General features: G+C 40.8%; 1 protein-coding gene across 1 annotated transcript; it reads right to left on the bottom strand.

The window, feature by feature from the left end:
• Window positions 1-2,394: 2,394 nt before the first annotated feature.
• LOC145391940 (uncharacterized) lies at window positions 2,395-5,237 on the bottom strand. The gene is made up of 2 exons (XM_080266429.1): window positions 5,174-5,237; window positions 2,395-3,170 (listed from the first exon to the last, which is right to left on the bottom strand). The coding sequence occupies exons 1-2, from the start codon at window positions 5,235-5,237 to the stop codon at window positions 2,395-2,397; spliced, it is 840 nt and encodes a 279-aa protein (XP_080122555.1).
• Window positions 5,238-23,871: the final 18,634 nt, after the last annotated feature.

The following is a 23,871-nucleotide window of genomic DNA, read 5'->3' as shown; positions in this document are numbered from 1 at the left end:
CACTGTCCCTCACAAAGTAACTACGTGAACATTTACTCACAACATAGGCCTAATAAATACTGAATTGCCAAGTCATTTCAACACAATAATAAAAATTCACAGTCCCCAGGCACCTGATACTTGGCCTACAAAAATCACACATTTATCTGAGGCTCAGACAGAACTCTGTAGCTATCATTCTCTTGCTTCAGTTACACTAAATAATAATATAAAGTACAGTACACAAATATATGGGAAATACCTCACTATTCAGCTCACAATACCAGAGTGGAGCGGGAAACTCAGGACTCGCTCTTCCAATGGCTAATAGCGTCCCCGTTACACTTCCTGAAGAATGACAACACTTGATTCTACCAGAGTCCGTTTCTTTATTTCGTCACTATTATCACTCGTGGAGTATCACTATTCACGCTTCAACATATCAAACATCATTAATATCAAATTACTTACAGAATTCCTTGGAGGGGGGGGGGGGAGGATGACGACAGCACCGACCATCTGCCACCTATCACGGCTGGTGAGCGAGTGAGACACACCAAAACTGCGTGACGCAAAGGGGGAGGGGGGGATGACGGCGTATGTAATTTAAGATTTTTATTATTACAGACTTGTGGTAGACTCAATGTGATGTCTTTCCCCTTACAATCGATTACCCGAAAAAAAATGACATACTCTAGTCACAATAATTACTCACCAACATCTCTCTCTTTATACTCTTACATCGAAAAACAATGAAAATCATCGTGCCTTACGTCACTTTGCGCACGCGTACATTATGCTGGATTACGTGACCAAAGGCACACGTTTCCATCTCACTCGAGTTTTTATATTATAAAGAGACTTAATACTAGTAATTTACAGTAGGAAAAAAAAGTGACTTAGCAACTAGGTAACTTAATCTATGTTCTGGTAACGTCCGCATGGAAACAGCCATGCCCAGGCCACACTCTCTCACTTAACTGAACTTTTGGTCATATAAAATGAACTAGATACAACTCAATATCACTTCCGGGCACTACAGGAAGTGAAGGAGGAAGGTAAAGATGAAGTGTGACAATAGTAGAAGGTCTGACTGAAGTAGACAGAGCAGAAGCTGGAGGAGTGGAAGACACAGTAGGCGGGGAGGGGAAGGGGAAGAAGTTGAGGCCACAGTCAAAGGGGAGCCCTGGGTCATCAACATAATCAGGTGAGAAGTAACTGTATCCATATAATGTGAATTGGCAGACTACCCCACCCCCCACCCACCATGGAGCCCAACAGGGGGAGGCTGATGTTGGGTCCAACTCACCCAACAGCCCCAGGGATAGCGGGAGTGGTATATGCGGACACGGTTTGGTGTTGGTTGGCAGCTACGGGCCAATGCGGTGCCCACCAAACAGGGCCTGCTTGACCCTAGCCAAGGTTGACTGAGCCAACACATGATTTGCCTGGCGGGTCCACACTCGGCTGCCCGTGTTATGCCAACCCACCTACTAAAGGAGCATGTTGCCCACGGCAGGGAACTGCACCCTGCCCCATGGTGGAATCAACTCCCTGATAGTGGGGCGCAAGCAATATACGGGTCGCCACGCACGGCAAACGTGGGGAGGAAGCAGTCTCGCCCGAAATGACAAAGGGGCGGAGACTAGTATCATCACTAAAGGCCTCCACTATTTGATGATGACAGGGGAAAAGGAAGGAAGAAGCAATAGGAAAAAGAGCATTGCAAAATAAAGTTGAAGCAGTGACAGGGACCCAAGGAGAGGGGAGAGGGCAGACTAGAGACCCCACCATAGCTCCGCCACTTGTCAAGACCCAATCGATGTCTCTGAAGCCCCCCCACAACAACAGCGAGCAAGGAAACGGGGGGGATGCCTGGTTAAAGCCTGATTTCTTCTTCAAGCTTTGTCACATTTATCTATCTACCTATTGCCAGACGCCTTAATCCCATACAGGGTGGCCACAAACAAATTGCCTCCATGTCGCCCTGTCCCCCGCCATTTCACTGCCCTGCTCCCAGCTCACACCTCCCTCCCTCATGTACTTCTCCACTCCGTCCCTCCACCTCATCCTCGGCCTTCCCCTCCCTCTCTCCCCCTCCACCTCACTCACATACACTCTCCTCATCAGTCTCTCACTCTCCATCATCTCCAGATGGCCACATTTATCATAACTATATAATTGTTTTCACACCCGAATGAACTGTCAGGTGCCAAGTGAATAAAAACTTTTTTTTTTTCTGCACAGTTTTCCAGTCATGATATTTGAAATTTTTTCACTCCTGAACTGATACTGGAGAGAACCTATAATAAAACCATTTACCCCATTCATCACACTTGAATTTCTTCACTCCTTAATGAATTAAACAGTGTTGGATGACATCAACTGAGTCATCTGTTTACCACATTAAGCACACTAGAAACTCTTCCCTGCACAATGATTTAATAGGTGTGTGGTGAGACTGCTTCTCTGACCAAACTGTTTACCACAATCATCACACCTGAAATTCTTCACTTCTGAATGAACTGATAAGTGTCTGGTAAGATCACTGTTACGTGCAAATAGTTTACCACATTCATCACACTTGAACTTCTTCACTCCTGAATGAACTAATAATATGTGACGGGTGAGAAAAACCTTCTGTGCAAATAGTTTACCACATTCATCACACTTGAAATTCTTCACTCCTGAATGAATTAATAGGTGTTTGGTGAGATCACCCTTACGTGCAAATAGTTTACCGCATTCATCACACTTGAACTTCTTCACTCCTGAATGAATTAATAGGTGTTTGGTGAGATCAATCTTCTGTGCAAATAGTTTTCCACATTCATCACACTTGAACTTCTTCACTCCTGAATGAATTAAAAGGTGTTTGGTGAGATATTCCCTCAGTGTAAATCGTTTACCACATTCATCACACTTGAAATTCTTCACTCCTGAATGAATTAATATGTGTTTGGTGAGACCACATTTCTGTGCAAATCGTTTACCACATTCATCACACTTGAAATTCTTCACTCCTGAATGAATTAATACGTGACTAGCGAGACCATCCTTATGCGCAAATAGTTTTCCACATTCATCACACTTGAAATTCTTCACTCCTGAATGAAGTAACAAGTGTTTGATGAGATATCCCTTCAGTGTAAATCGTTTACCACATTCATCACACTTGAAATTCTTCACTCCTGAATGAATTAATAGGTGTTTGGAGAGATCACTCTTACGTGCACATAGTTTACCACATTCATCACACTTGAAATTCTTCACTCCTGAATGAATTAATAGGTGCTGAGTGAGACCATCCTTCTGTGCAAATCGTTTACCACATTCATCACACGTAAAATTCTTCACTCCTGAATGAACAACTGCATGTTGTTTAAGACTTTTCTTAAAAGAAAATGTTTGATCACACTCCAAACATCTGAACTGCTTAACTTCAGCTGAGGACACTGCATCCAGGACAGTCTCATTGTCACTGAGGAACATTTTGTCACTCATCTCACATTCTAACTTTACATCTGTTTCTTCCTTTACAACTTCCATTATTTTGTCATCCACCTCACACTCTAAATTTACATCTGGTTCTTCCTTTACCATCTCCATTATTTTGTCACCCACCTCACACTCTAACTTTACATCTGTTTCTTCCATTACCACCTCCATTATTCTGTTACGCACTTCACACTGTAACTTTAGACCTGGTTCTTCCTTTACCACTTCCATTATTTTGTCATCCACCTCATACTCAAATTTACATCTGGTTCATCTTTTGCCACCTACACTATTTTGTCGCCTACCTCAGACTCTATATATCTTTACATCTGGTTCTTCCTTTATCATCCTGTCATAAGATTCCCCCAAACTTTCTTAATTCCTGCCACAAACTAGTCTCCACTGAACAATACTGCTGATACAAAGGTCATTATTACTGAACAATAACTGCTTCTGCACTTGCAAGTACTATGTAACCATATTTTCAAATAAATAGTTCACTGCTGAGTTTTAAGCTATTAATGCAGTCTAAAAAACCACTGGGTTCCTTATTTTACCAGCCCTTATCCAGTGTCTATGCAGCGGTTGTACAGCAGTAAATGCAAAGGATATCACAACAGCTAAATGATCCTGGATCAACTCCTACCACTCATCCAGTGATTCACGCTTCTTACAATGAAAGATATTATGAACAGTGAGTATAAGCTACATATATCTGGAAGAGGCACCTCATGCAGGATGTACAGTACTGTACTGAGACAACACAACATGTGCCTATATAATGTCAACACTTTACCATGTATATATTACTCAGGAGGCTCTCTGATGACCACACTGCTTAGCTGTGCTTTGCAGAGTCAATTTCAGCTGTGGACCTGCAACAAGAGCTGCCATTAGACAAGAATCTCTATGAATTTAAAAACACTGCCCAGTGAGCCCTCATTTTGCATGTATCTAGTCCCTAAAAAAAAAATTAATTTGCATTTCAGCAGGTAAGCTTAGTAGAGAAATCTGAAGAAAGTGTGAGGTCATTAATGTAAAGGACTGGTTATATGAGTGGGAAAGTGAGGCTGGTATGGCAGAGTAAGTGGCAGCAGAAGTGTTAGGCATGGTAGGTAATTTAGAAACAAGAGTGGTCAAGGATGAGACCAAGCTATGATGATAGTGATGACTTCCAAGTAGGTAAGGGATGATGCAAAATTAAGAAACAATGACAGGAGTGTGTCTATCTATCGATCTAGAAAAGGGAAAATGTTCCCCCGAGCTAGACCTCACTAGATCATATAGCCCTGCTAGGTAAAAAGAGGGTGCTACCCCTCCCGGCATGGCAGCTACCAGGCGTGGTTTGAACTAAAGACCCCTGGTCCCAAGTTTGACACTCTACCACTGAGCCACCCTACCCCCTATATCTATCTAGAGCCAAACCATAAACTCATAAGGGGTGGCCGTTTGTCTCCGAGTTAGTGGTTTTACTAGTCCAGCGTATAAGGCAAACAATCATCCACTTTTTCAGGAAAACACCAAATTTTGCACAGTTGTAGAAGGGACTCAGACAATCATTTTTTGAGATGGACCTCCAGAATCTTGGGCCCCTGATGGTCACCATCTTGGATTTCAAAATGGCTGCCTTTCAACCCACATTTTCTTCAATTACTCCAATAATATGATACACAGAAACATAATTCCTATGGCTAACCCCAGGTTTTTAGGGTCTGCCACTTGAATGGAATGATTTTTCTGACCTGGCAAAGGTCAGCCATCTTGGATTTCAAGATGGTCGCCTTTGAACCCCTATTTTCTTCAATAACTTCAATACTATGATAGACAGCAACATATTTCCAATGTCTAACTCTATGTTTTCAGGGTCTGGCAATCCAATGGAATCACTGTCCAATGTGGAAGGTCAGCCATCTTGGAATTCAAGGAGGCTACCTGCTGAAGCCGATTTCTGTTATAACTCTGATACAATGGCAAACATCTATTGAATGTCTTTTTGATGAAATTCAGATATTAAAACAATGTCCATCACAGTCACATAATGACGTACATGGCAAGTTAGCCTTGTAGTACTTGTGTAGGACTACATAATAGATAGATAGATAGAGAGACAGATCGAAGCAGGGAGTCAGATGATGAGAGGTGTTGTGTCTGCGAGAATCGAGCAATGCTAAACATGCTTACACTGAGGAAAGCTGACGACAGCGGCCAGTAAGGAGATGATGCAATTAGCTGTCAGCAGTCCTCTCGTGAACAAAGCCTTAGTCCATCCACGAGGAACACACGTGACACACCCCTGCTACACCAGAATTTAGGAAAGAGAGGTCAGACGGAGATTAGCCACCGAACAGGCTAGACAGAAGGAGACAAGCGACCCTAGAGAGAGGTCGAGACGGAGATTAGCCACCGAACAGGCTAGACAGAAGGAGACAAGCGACCCTAGAGAGAGGTCGAGACGGAGATTAGCCTTAGAACAGAAAGAGAGACAGATAGCGAGACAGGGAGGTAGCTACCCAGGACTTATACTCTTCCCATAGAGAGACCTGTTTAATATTTCCAAGACAAATAAAAATAGTCCCATACTATTCTTTACCTCTCCCGTCACTACATGACATCTGGTGGGGAAACTACTACAAGATTTAAAAGCCGCTCGACCACAAGTCTAAAATATACGCCTCTACAAGCAAATACAAAGTCGCTGCTTTATGATACAAAGTCTTTATGACACTTGCAGTTCCCTTCACAAGCAGTTTTACAGTGGCAACTGACTGATTCTGAGCAGGTGTTCTGGACAACAGGCAACTTTGTCCATACAGGGTGCCAAGTACTGTTGAGTTTCTGCCAACCCCAGACAGATGGTGATGGGAGCTCTGGTTGGGAAACTAAAGCTTGGCCCCAAACATGTCCATCCTGGTACTATGCTCTTTTGGTATGTTCCTCAAGAGCATCAGCTGTGGGGGGAACGTGTTCAATTGTCCTTGCCCTCTTTCGGAATAAGAACCTGTGCACGTCATTCACAGACTTCAAGTCCATTGTCCTGTCATACACCACTGCCATGAACCATTCTAGTTTGTGGAGTTCACCGGAGACAGATGCAGGTTTGGTAGACAGAGCATGAAAACTGGCTGTGATGTCAGGAAAGACCTCCCATGCCTTCCAGGCTGTCATCTTACCTTTGTCGGCAAAGAATGACAGGGTATCACAACCTGTGAAGGCAAGAAAAAAGGCCAATGCCCTGCTTTCCTGCGCCCAAGAGCTGATAAAGCCGGTACACTGCAACCGCTACCTCTTTCTGCCCCCAATCCACCCAGCGATCTCACTCAACTCTCCTGCCCAAAGACCCCAACACCCGCAGATCCAACTACAGTACTTTAGCACCATAAATCATTGTACACATACATGAACATACCAACTGACATAACTCTTGTGTGTCTTGTAAGGTGGGCTTGAGAACAAACTTGTAGTCTCTGAACTGAAAGAAAATGGTATAAATGTACTTCATACTCAATTTTGCAGAAATGGCCTCTCATATACTGGTATGTGGAAAAGGACAAAGCAAGTTGGGCTTTTATATTTCAGTATTGGGCCAAGCAAGTTGGGCTTTTATATTTCAGTTTTGGGCCAAGCAAGTTGGGCTTTTATATTTCAGTTTTCAATATTCATTTTTTACATTCATTATGTTTATACCTACCAACAGCTGGCTCTGAAATCATTTTCCAGTCAGATTATTCAGAACATTAAGCCTGATTAGAATGATAATGAAGTTAACTAAGATAACTGAAAATGTGATACAGCTTCATGGCAGTACCTTCTTTTCAATATGGGAGGCAGCAGCTGATGTAAGTCAACTTACTAAAAATGTATATTTATGGTATTTGAAAATCCAGTAAGAACAGACCTGAAACAGTCCTGGCAATGGTTGTGCTACATGATAGATCTCTAACCCTAGTAAATACAAGTGGTGTGTTTGAGTATAAACTTCACAGAACTGGGCCGCCATCTTGGACTTCAAGATGGCCGACACCAGATGAACACGAAAAATGATTCCAATGAAAAGGTAGGGTTTGCCTTGAAATTTTCCGTCTATCTTTTATAGCCTTGCATTATAACGAAAGACTAATTTCAGCCAGCAGCCACACTGGACTAAAGACGACCTCTGCCAGGTCCAACAATGATCCCACTGGATTGCCAGACCCTGAAAACATAGGGGTAACCATTGGAATTTTGCTTCTATTTATCATATTATTGGATTTATTGAAGAAAATATGGGTTGCTAGGTAACCATTTTTAAATCCAAGATGGCAGCCACCAGGAGGGCCAAATCTGGGTGTCCATCTCGAAAAATGATCGTATGGGTCCATTCTACACCCGTGCAAAATTTGGTGCTTTCCTGACAAAGTGAACGATTGACCTGATAATTTGGCCTTAGCCGCTGGACTATACAGGGAGGGGCAATAACCGTCCACCAACATACTTGTTGACAGGTAGGGAACGGGTGGGTTGGTTATACAAGGTCTGTTCAGGAAGTATCCGACTGTAGGCTCTAAAAAATAAACAGCTAACCCGTTTAGCTAGGACACTATCTCCCTCAAGTAGGCCCCTTCTAACTTGACACATATAGTCCAGCATTCTTTCCACTGCCTGAAATATTTTTAAGAGTGGGTTTTCAGTATCTTCTGCAGGTGTATATAACAGACATGTATGTGTACAAAGGAAAAAGGGAAATAGATGTGTGTGGTAATCACAGGGGCATTTGTTTTCTGAGTGTAATAGGAAAAATATATGGTAGGATACTTATTGACAGAGATAGGGAAATAACAGAGGAATTATACTCGATTTTTTTTCAGCTGATGATCCACTTTCGTGAACGTGGCACCTGTGCACTCCTGCCACGTGATTGGTTGGTTTAAGTTTCATACCTGAAGTATCATATTTACAAAACACAGTTGTACCTAATATTCCAATTCTCATAATGGTGTTTTGCATTGTCACTGTACTATACAAACAGACATGAAACGAGTATGTATCTGTGTTTCACCCAAACGGACAATGAATTTGAGGAAGTTGAATTTGAATTGAAATATTTATTGTTGTAAAAGGCACAGAGTTGTTGCATCTCTAATAAATAAATATATATACTTATGGACATACAGTAAGGTCCCGGGTTATGTCAGAGTTCCGTTCCTGAGACATGACGTAAGCCGATTTTGAACGTAACCCGAGTTTTATACAGTACGTCGTATGATTATACTTACCGCAATGCATCTTACAGATTTTTCAACCATACATTGCATACTATACATGTAATAAGCTTATAACTGGTATGTAAAAGAAACACAGTCTTTTGAACTGATGATATTTACTGAATAAAATATAAGTTGTACTAGCTACGAGTCTTCGTCACAGTAGCTCACTCGCTGCGGTAACGGCACTTCTCATCGTCATGGCAACAGAGTTACGCCACCACTGCCTCACCCACAACTGATTCTGGCTGCCGCTCCCTCACTCTCCCAACCTTACACACGTGCACACTGCCAACACACATTTTATTCCTAAATTCAAGCACTTTTCATACTTCATCATACAATAAAGTTTACTATAAATTACTGCCGTGAAATATGAAATAACATCATTACCAGCACGATAATGTAAGCATTTTTAACATCAAGTTTGACGGCTTTTTTTTTCCTCACTTGGACAGCAAAATTATTTCAGTGATAAAATGACCGATTACTGTATGGTACTGTAATAAAGATGCATACTGTATGTTACTACATACCTTCTGACAACATCAACTTGACTCGTTACTGGGGCTGCGATGTGGAAGGCACTGCATCAGGGGAGTCAGGGGCCGGAGCAGGAGAGTCCAGGGCTGAAGCAGGGAAGTCCGGGGCTGAAGCAGGGGAGTCAGGGGCTGAAGATAGGGAGTCAGGGGTTGACGATGAGGATGAGGTAGCAACTGGTGGTGAGGTTGTGGCTCGGTGTTCATTTCTCTTGAAAAACTGGAGAATTGAAGACTGCTTGGCGGCATATTTCTTTTCGTCGTAGATTTGACGATAACAGGACACTGCATCCTCAATTCCTCTGTACACTTTGGCAAACCTCTCTGCATTTGGGTCCTGATCTTCAAATGCAGCCATTGCTTTTTCTAGGAAGTCGAAAGCATTTGCCATTTCCTTAATCTTAAACTGTCTTAGCGGTTCTGCCTCATCACTTTTTTCATCATTTTCCATTTGTTTTCCTAGGTATAGCAAGTCTTCATTACTCAGCTCTTGATCATGTGAATGAACAAGTTCATGTACATCACTCTCGTCTATGTCCAGATTTAAATCATTTCCAATTTTCACACAGTTGCGCTTGACTTCATTTATACTGTCTTCATCAAATCCTTTAAAGTCATTTACGAGGTTAGGGCACACTTTTTTCCATACTCCGTGCATATTTGCCTCAGTCACTTCAGCCCAACATTCTCCAATATCTTTAACTGCCTTATAGATGTTGAAATCTTTCCAGAATTCTTTAAGTGTTACTTTCCCATTTTCTGTTGCTCGTATTGCTTGTCTGAATGTTTTTCTCAGGTAGTAAGCCTTGAATGCTCTTATTACACCTTGGTCCATGGGTTGTAGGATGGATGTTGTGTTTGGTGGCATAAACACAACTTTTACATTAGGGTGCAACTCTGTCAGGCTCGAGGGATGACCAGGAGCATTTTCAATAATGAGAAGAGCTTTGAATGGCAGATTCTTCATAGCACAATACCGTTCAACCTCCAGCACGAAACACTTTGAAAACCAGTCAATGAAAATTGCACTCGTCACCCAGGCCTTTAAATTACTTTTCCAATAAACTGGTAGGCTAGCTTTAAGGATCCCCTTAAGAGCTCTTGGATTTTCTGAGTGGTACATGAGTAGCGGTTTAAGCCTGAAATCGCCTGCACAGTTTCCCCCCAAAAGTAGCGTTAGGCGCTCTTTGGATGCTTCGTGACCTGGCACGGTTTTTTATTCTTTAGCAATATAGGTTCTGTTAGGCAATCGTTTCCAGACCTGGCATGGTTTTTTCTTCTTTAGCAATATAGGTTCTGTTAGGCATCGTTTCCAGTTTAGTCCCGTTTCATCAACATTAAAAATAAGTTCTGGAATGTAGCCTTCCTTCTCAATCAACTCCTCCAACTCTTTAACGAATGTTTTTGCTGCTTCATCATCTGCACTGGCTGCTTCTCCGAAAATTCTTCTGCTGGTTAGGTTTGCTCGAGTCCTGAAACGAATAAATCAACCTTTCGATGCCACAAATGTCTCGCTGGTCTCACTTTCCTCACTTTTTTCTTTCTTAAGGTCTTGGTAGAGTGTGCGTGCTTTTTCACAGATTAACTGTTCACTCAGAGGCATGCACCATTGATTATTGTCCTCAATCCACAACATTAGCATCCGTTCCATCTCAATCAACAGTCCCGATCTTTGCTTGGTAATCACAGTTGATTGCTGGGAGTTGCAACTTTAACGTGAGTCAAGATACATTTCTCGTCTTTGAGGATGGTAGCTACGGTAGTACGGCTCATCCCTAGCACATGCCCGATTGCTGATGCCTTTTCTCCTTTCTCATTACGCTTAATAATATCGACTTTTTCACGTAATGTGATGGTCTTGCGTTTCTTGGAGTCGTTATGGTCACTAGGAAGCTGTCTCTTAGGCATCGTGGAATCAGGATGGGGAAAAACACAAGAAAATGACAGTATCACCGTATCAGGCGGTGGTAGTAGTGAGACTGACAGCGATTGTTGGTAGTCAAGCATGAGGCGGGAAAACTCCAGAGACATCTCGCAGTACATAGCAACACTTTAAAACCCGTGCTTTACGTATTTTTTCTTTATTTTCTTACATTTTAAAATTTCCTCTCACGGACCGACTGTCGTAACCTTGAATTGACGTAAGTCGATACTGATGTAACCCGGGACCTGACTGTATATACTTATGGATAACATGGGCGAAGGTATCGAAGCAATGCAGTAAGTGTGATCCATAATAAAGTCTGACATCTTGCTAGACGAAACAAATTGTTTTTGTCACTGTACTATACAAGCAGACATGAAACGAGTATGTATCAGTGCTTCACCCAAACGGACAATGAATATGAGGAAGTTGAATTTGAAATGAAATATTTAGTGTTGTAAAGGGTAAAGAGTTGTTGCATCTCTAATAAATGAATAAATATATATACAGTACTTAATATGGGAGAAGGTATCGAAGCAATGGAGTAGGTGTGATCCATAATAAAGTCATTGTTTTTTAATATAGGGAGCTGCAACAACTCTGTTGCAACAATAAAAATTTAAATTCAAATTCAACTTCCTCAAATTCATTGTCCGTTTGGGTGAAGCACACATACTCATTTCATGTCTGTTTGTATAGTACAATGACAATGCAAAAAAGCATGGCTGTTTAATATATATATGGATGGGGTTGTAAAGGAGGTGCAAGGTAGGGCAGTGGATGTGGGGGTGGCCCTAATGAATGAGGGTGAGATTTGGAAGCTTCCGGTGCTGTTGTTTGCTGATGATACAGTATTGTTGAGTGAAGATGAATGGGAGTTGCAAGGTTTGGTGAATGAATTTGGGACAGTGTGTAGGAGGAGGAAGCTGAAAGTTAATGTAAACAAAAGTAAAGTTATGGTGTTTGAGAGGAATGAAGTCACAGAGTGTGCAGTGAGGTTGGATGGTGAGGATATGGAGAATGTGAGTGCATTCAAGTACTTGGGTAGTGTGATGAGTAAGGATGGAACTTTGGGGGATGAAGTACGTGAAAGGGTACAGCAGGGAAGAAAGGTTGTTGGTACACTGAAAGCAGTGATGAGAAATAGGGAGGTGAGTATGGAAGTTAAGAAGTCACTGCATGATGGTATTGTGATCCCTACCCTGATGTATGGAAGCGAGGCATGGACCTTGCAAGAGGGGAACAAGTCAAGAGTGAGAGCAGTGGAAATGAGTTACTTGAGAGGAGCATGTGGAGTGACGTGGAGGGACAGGTTGACAAATGAAGAAGTGAAGGAACGTTGTGGGGTAGATGTGGATGTGGTTGAAAAGATTAGGAGAAATACACTGAGGTGGTTTGGACATATGGAGAGTATGGAGAATGAAAGACTGACTAAGAGGGTGTATGTAGGTGAGGTGGAGGGAGGGAGAGGGAGGGGTAGACCAAGGATGAGGTGGAGGGATGGAGTTGAGAGGTATATGAGGGAGGGGGGGGGTGAGTTGGGGGGAGGGGAGTCAAATGGTGGGTGAAAGAGTGACTTGGAGGCGTTTTGTTTGCGGCCACCCTTTGCGGGATTAGGGCGTCGGGCTATAGATAGATAGATGGAATATAAGGTACAAATGTTTTTTGTAAATGTGATACTTCAGGTATGAAACTGAAACGAACCAATGCGGCAAGAATGTGCAGGGCCACATTCACGAAAGTGGATCATTAACTGGATAAAAATAGAGTATAGTTGGAAAAGAACAGGGAGGTTCTAGGAAGGGAAGAGACTGTGTAGATCAGATATTCATCCTTAGGTCTCTCATGGAAACATTCCTAGAGAAGAGAATGTTGCATGCCTTCATGGATTTGGAGAAAGCATATAACAGAGTGGACAGACAAGGAATATGGAAAATATTAAGAATATATGGAGTACATGGGAAGTTGCTGAATGTCGTGAAGAGCATGTATAAAGATGCTAAGGCTGCAGTGAGTGTGGATAGTGAACTGAGTGAATTTTTCTGTATGAATGTTGGATTGAAACTGGGATGTGTCATGTCTCCATGGTTGTTCAATCTGTAAATGGATGTGGTTATAAAAGAGTTACAAGGTAGGGCAGTGGATGTTGGAGCAACCCTAATGAGAGAGAGAGCATCATTTGGAAACTTCCTGTATTGTTGTTTGCAGAAGTGAAGACGAAGGGAAACTGCAAGGCTTGGTGAATGGGTCTGGGAGAGTGTGTCAGAAACGGAATCTAAAGGTGAATGTTGGGAAGAGTAAAGTTATGGTCTTCGAGAGAAATGAAGTCACTGAATGTACAGTGAGGCTGGGTGAGGAGGAAATGGAAAATGTGAGTGCATTTAGGCACCTGGGTAGTGTGACAAGTAAACATGGAAATTTAGAGGGTGAAGTCATTGAAAGGGTGCAGCAAGGAAAAAAGGTTGCTGGTTCTCTGAAAGCAGTGATAAGAAATTAGGATGTGAGCATGGAAGAGAAAAAGTTACTTCATTACAGTATTGTGATACCAACTTTAATGTATGGAAGTGAAGCTTGGACCTTATTGGAGTGATGCAAATCAAGAGTGAGAGCAGTGGAAATGAGTTATCTGAGAGAAGCAAGTGGAGCTACATGGAGAGAGAGACTCCCAAATGAGGAAGTGAAGGCACATTGTGGTGTGGATGTGGATGTGACAGAAAGCATTAGGAGAAATACACTGAGGTGGTTTGGCCATGTGGAGAGGATGGAGAGTGATAGACTAATGAGGGGAGTGTATGTGCGTGAGGTGGAGGGGTAGGCCATGGATGAGATGGAGGGATGGAGTGGAGAGGTATATGAGAGAAGGAGGCATGAGCTGGGAGCAGGGGAGCAAAATGGCGGAGGACAGAGCAACATGGAGGCGATTTGTTTGTGGCCACCCCTTGCAGGATTGAGGTGTCTGGCAATAGATAGACAGATATCCAAAGCACAGTTAGTTTTAATTAGACCATAATTAGTATAAGAAGTATGTTGGATTTATGGGAATGGGTTTTGAGTTTCAAGTCTGGAATGGACTTTGAAGGCTTGGACTCAGACCTACCTGACAGGCCCCAGGTGCAGACTGCCAGGGGAGATCAGGCCAGAGGACTGATGAAGACAACCTGAAAAGAATGGATAAGTGATACCTAACTTAGTGATTTATGGTGCTACCTCATACTTAACTCAAAACCCCTTGTATTTTTTAATGTCTCCAAGTTAGAGTTAATAAGAAAAGAAAACCCATGTTGAGTTTTATTTCATATTACCTACTCAGCTTGTTTATGAATAGCATTTTACCCAGGTGGTTACTTTGGAGAAGAGCTTCTGAATTTAAAATGGGGGTTAACCTAGGCTGAGAGTTCCCCAGTCAAACACATAGCATTTTTTGGAACTTAGTTTGAGAAGGGAACTAGGACAAGGTGTAAGGTCAAACTGCACCCCAACACATTTTCACATTCCATACTTTTCCACTCATATCGCCAATCACAAACACTGTCTCATACCTCCCAAACTTTTCCATTCACACTTCCACATTTGCCCAAAACTCTTCTTTCACTTTGCTTGCACAATCTTGCTTTGGTGCACACACACACACACGGAGAAACAGCCAGAGAGCAGATGTCCCAGCCATCGCTGCTAACCTTAAGTAGTCTCAGGAATTTTGTCTGTCCTGTCTCCTAAGGTCTTGTTTTAAATTTAAAATAATGAAAGTTAATAGACTACCAAAAATGTAAAGATTTATTGGCTAGACTATACATGAATGTTTGTAGTTTTTTTTGGTAACAGCTGTTTTGCTACTTAATCAACATCAAACATGGCCGAAAATGTAAACAATGAGGGATTAGAATTTCAAGGATTTGATGCAAATATCAATGTCATGGACCTGGTTAAAACAGTAATTATGAGGATTAGTGAACTTGAAAAGAAAGTAGAGAATCTAGTGATAAAGGATGTGTCTGTAAATACGGAAACTACCATACAGAGTCTGATCCAATCCAATGAAACAGCGAATGAAGAGATTAGGAATTTGAAGTGGGAAAATGTTGAATTGAGGAGGAAACTAGAAGAGAGTACTAATAAAACGGAGAAGGTGAGTAATGTATTAGAAGAACATAAGGCAAAGTGGGCACACGTAGAAGAAGAACAGAAAGAAGTGGCCAGCTTAAGAGAGATCAACCAGGAAGAAAGGGAAATGAACAACAATGAAATGGAAGAAAATGTAGTGAAAATACTGAAGAAAAAAGAGAAAATAGTGAGAGAAACTGTAGAAAGGAGCAGATGTGTGGTAGTATTTGGAAACAGGGAAGAGGAAGAAAAGGTTAGGTTCGTAAGACTCGAGAGAGACACAAACCTGGTGAGAGGAATATTAGGCAAGATTGACCCCGAAGGAGACAAGTGGGTAAAAGAAACTGAGGAAGTAAGGAGGATAGGGCCTTATAAGGAAGGGGAAACAAGACCAATGAGAGTCAAGTTTACATCAGAAAGTGTAATAAATGAGATACTTAAAGTGACCTGGAAATTAAGTAAAGAGGCGGGGATGGAAAACATTATAATAAGAAAAGATCTGAATGAAGAAGAATGAGAAGTTTTAAAATCATTAAAGGAAGAAGTAAAGGAAAAAAATGATAAGAGGAGAGAGGAAGAATGTAATACTTTTTTTTGGAGAGTATTGGATATGAAAGTAAGGAAATGGTATTTAAGGAAATAGAAGTGAAGGAAACTAAGAGGGATGGTTGTGAAAGATCAGAAGTTGAGAAAGTGGTACGGACAGAGAGTAGGAGAGAAGAGGGTATTAAAAAAGTCAAAAATAATTTGAAGGTGATATATACTAATGTTGATGGTTTCATATCGACAAGGATTGAAATTAACGATTTCTTAAGAGAACATGAACCAGATGTCATGTGCTTTGTAGAGACCAAATTAAGAGAAGATATTGATGTTCATTTGGGAGATGGTAAATACAAACTGTGGAGAAATGACAGAAAAGAAAAAAAGGGAGGAGGAGTGATGATAGCAGTGAAGAACAACATAAATGTAGATACTGTGGAAATGGGAGAAGGCAGGGCTGAAGTGATATATATGAAATTAGAAACTGGAGAGAATGTTAAGAGAGATATGGCGGTAGTGTATGTTCCCCCAAAGATGAGAGCATGGAAGGATGACGAATACCATGAGATGTTGTCAGATATGGCTAGCTATTTGCAAAAAATAATTGAGAAAAGCAATAATATAATTTTGGTGGGTGACTTTAACTGTAAAGAGGTGAACTGGGAGGAATGGTACTTGGGAGGCGGCGAGGATTCGTGGGACACTATGTTATTAAATATCTATCTATCTATCTATCTATAGCCCGACGCCCTAATCCCGCAAAGGGTGGCCGCAGACAAAACGCCTCCAAGTCACTCTGTCACCCACCATTTGACTCCCCTCCCCCCAACTCACCCCCCCCTCCCTCATATACCTCTCAACTCCATCCCTCCACCTCATCCTCGGTCTACCCCTCCCTCTCCCTCCACTTCACCTACATACACCCTCTTAGTCAGTCTTTCATTCTCCATTCTCTCCACATGTCCAAACCACCTCAGTGTATTTCTCCTAATCTTTTCAACCACATCCACATTATTAAATATTATTAAATATAATAATGAATAATGTGATGACGCAATGGGTCAAAGAAGAGACACGGTTTCGAGGTGAGGACACACCAGCAAGGTTAGATTTACTGTTCACCAAAGAACCCGATGTAATAGAATCATTGGAATATCTCTGTCCTTTGGGAAAAAGTGATCACGTGGTCATTGAGTTCCAGATGTTAATAGGAAACGTCGAGCCAAGAGACGAGCTTCATAGACAGGGAAGATACAACTTTGGGAAAGCAAATTTTACAGGATTGAGAAACTTTTTTGAAAATGCGGATTGGAGAAAATTCAGAGAAACAAGAGAGATACAGAGGAAGTGGGATATCTTTCTAGACCTCTATAATTTGGGAGTGGAAAAATTTGTACCAAAAGAGGGAAAGAAAACAGGAAAAAGGATTGGTTTAATAGAAGGTGTATGATAGCAAAAAAAGAGAGAGATAAGACATGGAACAATTGGAGAAAGAGAGGTAACAACAGAACAAAGGAAGAATATAAAAGAACAAGAAATGAATACACAAGAATACGTAGAGAAAAAGAAAGGAATTTTGAAAAAGGTATAATTGACAAATGCAAGGATGAACCCAAACTGTTTTATAGATTTGTTAATGGCAAACTGAAACAAAAGGAAGGAATCACCAAACTGAAAGTAGAAGGAGAGGTCTTTAAGGATGCGGCAATGCAAGCAGAAATAATGAACAAACGTTTTCAGTCAGTTTTCACTAAAGAAAAGGAGCTTGTGGAAGGGGAGGGAGTGATTAGAAATGTTCCGGTGATGAAAGATATAAAAGTGGAGGTACAGGAAGTGTATAAATTACTGGAAACTCAAGATGTAAGGAAAGCCCCAGGACCTGATGGAATTTCTAATTGGGTACTGAAGGAATGCAGAGAACAACTGGCGGATAAAATTCACAGCTTAATCATATGCTCACTGGAAGAGGGGACAGTGCCAAAAGAATGGAAGAGGGCAAATGTGGTACCAATTTACAAGGGAGGAAACAGGGAAGAACCCGAATTATAGACCAGTGTCTCTAACCAGCAGGGTCGCAAAATTGTGTGAGAGAATCCTGAAAGACAGATGGATAAAATATCTGGAAGAGATGAATATTTTGGCTGAATGTCAGTTTGGATTCAGAAGTGGAAGGTCATGTGTTTCTAACTTGTTGAGCTTTTACTCGAGAGTGATTGATGTGGTACAGGAGAGAGATGGTTGGGTGGATTGTGTGTACTTAGACTTAGAGAAGGCCTTTGACAAGGTACCTCATAAGAGACTAATGTGGAATCTAGAATATATAGGAGGACTAAAGGGGAAACTTCTGGAATGGATGAGAGACTTTTTGAGAGACAGACAAATGAGGACAGTAATAAAGGCTAGGATGTCTGGATGGAGGGAAGTAACAAGTGGAGTCCCTCAAGGCTCAGTGTTGGCGCCAGTAATGTTCCTGATTTACGTAAATGATATGGTAGATGGAGTGAACAGTTATGCAAGTCTGTTTGCTGATGATGTAAAGATCTTGAGGAAGGTAGAGGTTGAGGAGGATTGTAAAATACTGCAAGAGGATTTGGATATGATACACAATTGGAGCCGGACGTGGGAAATGAAATTTAATGTAAAGAAATGTAAAATATTGGAAATGGGTAAAAGTACCAGGAGACCATCACTGAATTATTTTTTGGGTAATGAATTAATCACAAAAAGGAGAGAAGAGAAAGATTTGGGAGTGCTGGTCCAAGATAGTTTGTCACCAGAAAAGCACATTAACAAGATAGTTGGAGAGACTTATAAACTCTTGACTAACATAAGAGTAGCATTTCATTATATGGATGAGGAAATGATGAAAAAATTGATAGTGGCCATGATCCGCCCCAGGTTAGAATATGCAGTGGTAGTGTGGTCCTCACACAAAAAGAAAGATATAAACAAGATTGAGAGAATACAAAGAACAGCAACCAAGATGGTCCCCAGTCTGACAGACCTGTCTTACAGAGAGAGGCTGGAAAAACTGGATTTGCCTTCGTTAGAGGAAAGGAGAAAGAGGGGAGACATGATTGCGGTGTTCAGGACCATGGTGGGAGTAGATAAAATTGACAAAGAAGATCTGTTTGTATGGGATAAGAGAGCAACAAGAGGACACGAAATGAAATTGAAAAAGTCAAGCTGCTTGAAGGATATCAAGAAATATAGCTTCCCTTACAGAAGTATAGACTTATGGAATAGCCTGGACAAAGGGATCGTCCAGTCTAAAAACTTAAACGAGTTTAAAGCAAAATTCGACTTATTGAGAAACAGCGACGGAAACCCACGAGCATAGTACATTCCGTGTATATCACAATTAGGTATATTAGGTAAATACTTAAATATTTGGAACGACTTAGACAAAGAGGTGGTGCATGAGAAAAACATTCATGTGTGTAAAGGTAGACTTGATAAATGTGGATATGGAGACAGGACAACACGAGCATTGCTCAATTCCTGTATACTACAAATAGGTAAAACAAATAGGTAAACACACACACACACACACACACACACACACAAACTGAAAGAGAAGAGGGAGGAAGCAAAAACAAAAAATGAGGGAAGATCAGAAGAGGAGAAGAACACATTTTTTTTACAAAGTAATAGGATTGCAAGTACGATAGTGGTACATAAACAGGAGGGAATAAAAAGGAGGAAGGTAGTAGAACCAAGTCATGACAAGTATATAAACAAGATGATTAAGTTGATGTACTCAAATGTGGATGGACTGGTATCTAAATTATTAGAGATGAACGATTATGTCAGAGAAAATGAACCACATATAATATGCCTAACTGAAACAAAATTAACACCAAGGATAACAAATGACATATTAAACTTAGAGGAATATAATATATGGAGAAGAAACAGAAACTTAAAAAAAGGAGGAGGAATTACAATATTAACTAAGAAAAATCTAAAAGTCAATGAAATAAAACTAGATATACACTCACAAGTAGAACTGATTGCAGTAGAGATCAACACATCTGAAGGGAAAGTAATTGTAGCCAATTTGTACATGCCACCCAGATCAAACACATGGGAAAGAGACGAATATGAGGACCTGGCAGAGAGTACAGTTCAGAGTTTAAGAGCATTACTACATAAAATGGAAGAGAAATCGGAAAGAATTATACTAACTGGAGATTTTAATACAAATATAAATTGGAATACTCTAGATATAATAAGCCAAGAAAGCTGTTGGGACCAAAAGCTCCTGGATCTCGAGCAAGAGTTTTTCCTAACGCAACATGTGAGGGAAACCACCAGAAAAAGAGGACTCAATGTACCTTCAATGCTAGATCTCATATTTACTAGGCAAGAAAATGATATTGACAGTTTAATATATCACCCTCCACTCAGCAAATGCGACCATGCAGTACTAAATTGCAACTTCAGGATAGCATATGACATAGTTAACAGCAATGAAAGTTGCAAAAAGAGCCTAAACTATAAAAAGGGAAATTATCATGACCTAAAGAAGTATTTCTTATAAGTTGATTGGGAAAATGAGCTTAGAGGACAAGATTTAAATGCTGTATATAAAAAATTCTGTGAATTTTATGAAATAGGAGTCCAGAAGTACATCCCACAACACAAAGAAGCAGATAAGAAAATACAGAAATGGTTCAATACAGAATGTAAAAAATCAAAAGAAAGAAGAGATTTGTTGTGGAATAGATACAGAAGAATATCTATCTATTGCCAGACGCCTCAATCCCGTTTGGGGTGGCCACAAACAAATCGCCTCCAAGTCGCCCTGTCCCCCGCCATTTCACTGCCCTGCTCCCAACTCACACCCCCCTCTCTCATATACCTCTCCACCCCATCCCTCCATCTCATCCTCGGCCTCCCCCTCCCTTTTCCCCCCTCCACCTCACTCACATACACTCTCTTCGTCAGTCTTTCACCCTCCATCCTCTCCACATGGCCAAACCACCTCAGTGTGTTCCTATCACATCCACATCCACACAATAGTGAAAGGGCATATAATAATTACAAACAGGCAAGAAACGATTATACAAGAATAAGGAAGGAAGCCCAAAAACAGTTTGAGGAGGATATCATAAATAAAAGTAGTGATCAACCGAAGCTATTTTACAGATACATCAGAAGCAAAACCAAAGTAAAAGATAAAATACAATCCATTACAGACGAGGGAATCACCTATACACAAGAGAAAGATATTTGTGAAGCACTAAATAAGAATTTCCAATCAGTTTTTACAGAAGAAAAAAATTTTGAGAGGGACTATGTGGAACATGCATGCCCACACATACTACCAGATATATAAATATCAGAAAAAGTAATACAGGAGGAGTTAAGTAAATTAGACAGAGGAAAAGCAAATGGTCTCCTGATGAAATTTCATGTTGGGTGCTACGAGAATGTGAAAGGAGTTAAGTAAACCATTATTTTTAATTTTTAAGAAATCCTTGAGTCAAGGTAAACTACCTGATATTTGGAAGAAAGCAAATATTGACCCCTTATTCAAGAAAGGGATAGGCAAAATCCACTCAACTACCGACCAGTATCACTGACCAGTGTTGTAAGCAAGGTATTAGAAAAGCTTGGGTAAATCATCTAGAAGAACACAATATGATAACAGAAAGACAGTTTGGTTTCAGAAAAGGAAAATCATGTGTTACTAATCTGTTGAGCTACTATGACAGAGTAACTGACACAATACAGGAAAGAGAAGGATGGGTGGACAGTATCTATTTAGATTTCAAGAACGCATTTGACACAGAACCACACCAAAGACTTTTATGGAAACTGTACCATCAAGGAGGAATTTGAGGCAAACTGTTTTGTTGGATGCAAGATTTTCTCATAAAAAGAGAAATGAGAACAGTACTAAGGGGAAACTACTCATCATGGAAAGAAGTGACTAGTGGAGTACCACAGGGCTCAGTGCTGGCACCAATCATGTTTTTAGTGCATATAAATGATATAGACAGTAACACTGGAAATCAAAGCTATGTTTGCAGATGATGCAAAAATACAAAGGAGAATTACTAACACAGACTCTTGTAAAGAGCTACAAGAAGAATTAAATAAACTTCATGAATGGAGTAATACATGGCAAGTGGAATTCAATGTGGACAAGTGTCATGTAATCAAGTTTGGTAAAACTGGAAAAAGACCTGATTGGGATTATATGTTAGGAAATAAAACCCTACACACATCAGAAAGAGAGAAGGACCTATACTCATTTTTTTTTATCGAAGCGAAGATGCACTTGACAGATTGGTGATGATTGGCAGAATGCAACATTACTTCATAATTTATTATTAATTGACAACATATATCTGATGGGGAAATTTGGGTTAGTAAATGTTATTAGGACATGTTGCATTCAGCCAATCATCACCAACCTATCAAGTGCATCTTCGCCGCAATAAAAAAAACTAAGTATAGGTGTGATTATCAATAACAGACTATCTCTGGCTGACCACATCAGTGAGAAGGTACGGAACATGTATACACTGCTTGCAAATATGAGAATAGCATTCACATACATAAATGAAGACATGCTAAGAAGGATAATAACATCACTCATCAGACCAACCCTGGAGTATGCATCAGTAGTCTGGAGTCCTCATCTCAAAAAGCACATAGATAAGATTGAAAAAGTTTAAAGGGCTGCTACAAGATGGATACCAAGCTTAAGGGATCTAAGCTATGAAGAAAGACTAAATAAACTGAATCTACCAACACTACAGGAGAGAAGGAAAAGAGGTGACATGATAATGCTATATAAATGTATATCAGGGAAGGAGAAAATAGACATAAATGATTACTTAATATATGGGGAAGCATCAGCAAGAGGACACTGCAAAAAACTGCATAAGAAGAGAGGTGATAAAGACGTGAGGAAATTCAGTTTCCCAAACAGAGCAACTGATGAGTGGAATGCACTACCGGATGAAATAATGTGCCAAAACAGTTCACAAATTTAAGGATATGTACGATAAATATGGTTTAAGACACGGGACAGTACGAGCTTGACTCATTCCTGTAAAGATACAATTAGGTAAGAACACACACACACACACACACACACACACACACACACACACACACACTTTAGGAAAAAGTGATCATGTGGTCATTGAGTTCCAGATGTTAATAGGGAACGTCGAGCCAAGAGACGAGCTTCATAGAGAGGGAAGATACAACTTTGGGAAAGCAAATTTTACAGGATTGAGAAACTTTTTTGAAAATGCGGATTGGAGAAAATTCAGAGAAACAAGAGAGATACAGAGGAAGTGGGATATCTTTCTATCTATCTATCTATAGCCCGACGCCCTAATCCCGCAAAGGGTGGCCGCAGACAAAACGCCTCCAAGTCACTCTGTCACCCACCATTTGACTACCCTCCCCCCAACTCAACCCCCCCTCCCTCATATACCTCTCAACTCCATCCCTCCACCTCATCCTCGGTCTACCCCTCCCTCTCCCTCCCTCCACCTCACCTACATACACCCTCTTAGTCAGTCTTTCATTCTCCATTCTCTCCACATGTCCAAACCACCTCAGTGTATTTCTCCTAATCTTCTCAACCACATCCACATCTACCCCACAACGTTCCTTCACTTCTTCATTCGTCAACCTGTCCCTCCACGTCACTCCACATGCTCCTCTCAAGTAACTCATCTTTCTAGACCTTTATAATTTGGGAGTGGAAAAATTTGTACCAAGAGTAAGACGGAAAGAAAACAGGAAAAAGGGGTGGTTTAATAGAAGGTGTATGATAGCAAAAAAAGAGAGAGATAAGGTGTGGAACAACTGGAGAAAGAGAGGTAACAACAGAACAACGGAAGAATATAAAAGAACAAGAAATGAATACACAAGAATACATAGAGAAGAAGAAAGGAATTTTGAAAAAGGTATAATAGACAAATGCAAGGATGAACCCAAACTGTTTTATAGATTTGTTAATGGCAAACTGAAACAAAAGAAAGGAATCGCCAAACTGAAAGTAGAAGAGAGGTCT

The sequence above is a fragment of the Coenobita brevimanus genome, chromosome 20, assembly GCF_032717465.1.
Source record: "Coenobita brevimanus isolate Jiangsu-jjx chromosome 20, ASM3271746v2, whole genome shotgun sequence".
Taxonomy (NCBI): Eukaryota; Metazoa; Arthropoda; class Malacostraca; order Decapoda; family Coenobitidae; genus Coenobita; species Coenobita brevimanus.
This window is presented reverse-complemented; position numbering and strand designations above follow the sequence as displayed.

Excerpts from the sequence above, each read along its gene's own strand:
- LOC145391940 (XM_080266429.1), bottom strand. The coding sequence starts at position 5,237 with ATGGCTGACCTTTGCCAGGTCAGAAAAATCATTCCATTCAAGTGGCAG. Across the intron at positions 3,171-5,173 it reads GCAGACCCTAAAAACCTGGG|GAGTGAAGAATTTCAAGTGT; the intron begins GTTAGCCATAGG and ends TAATTCATTCAG.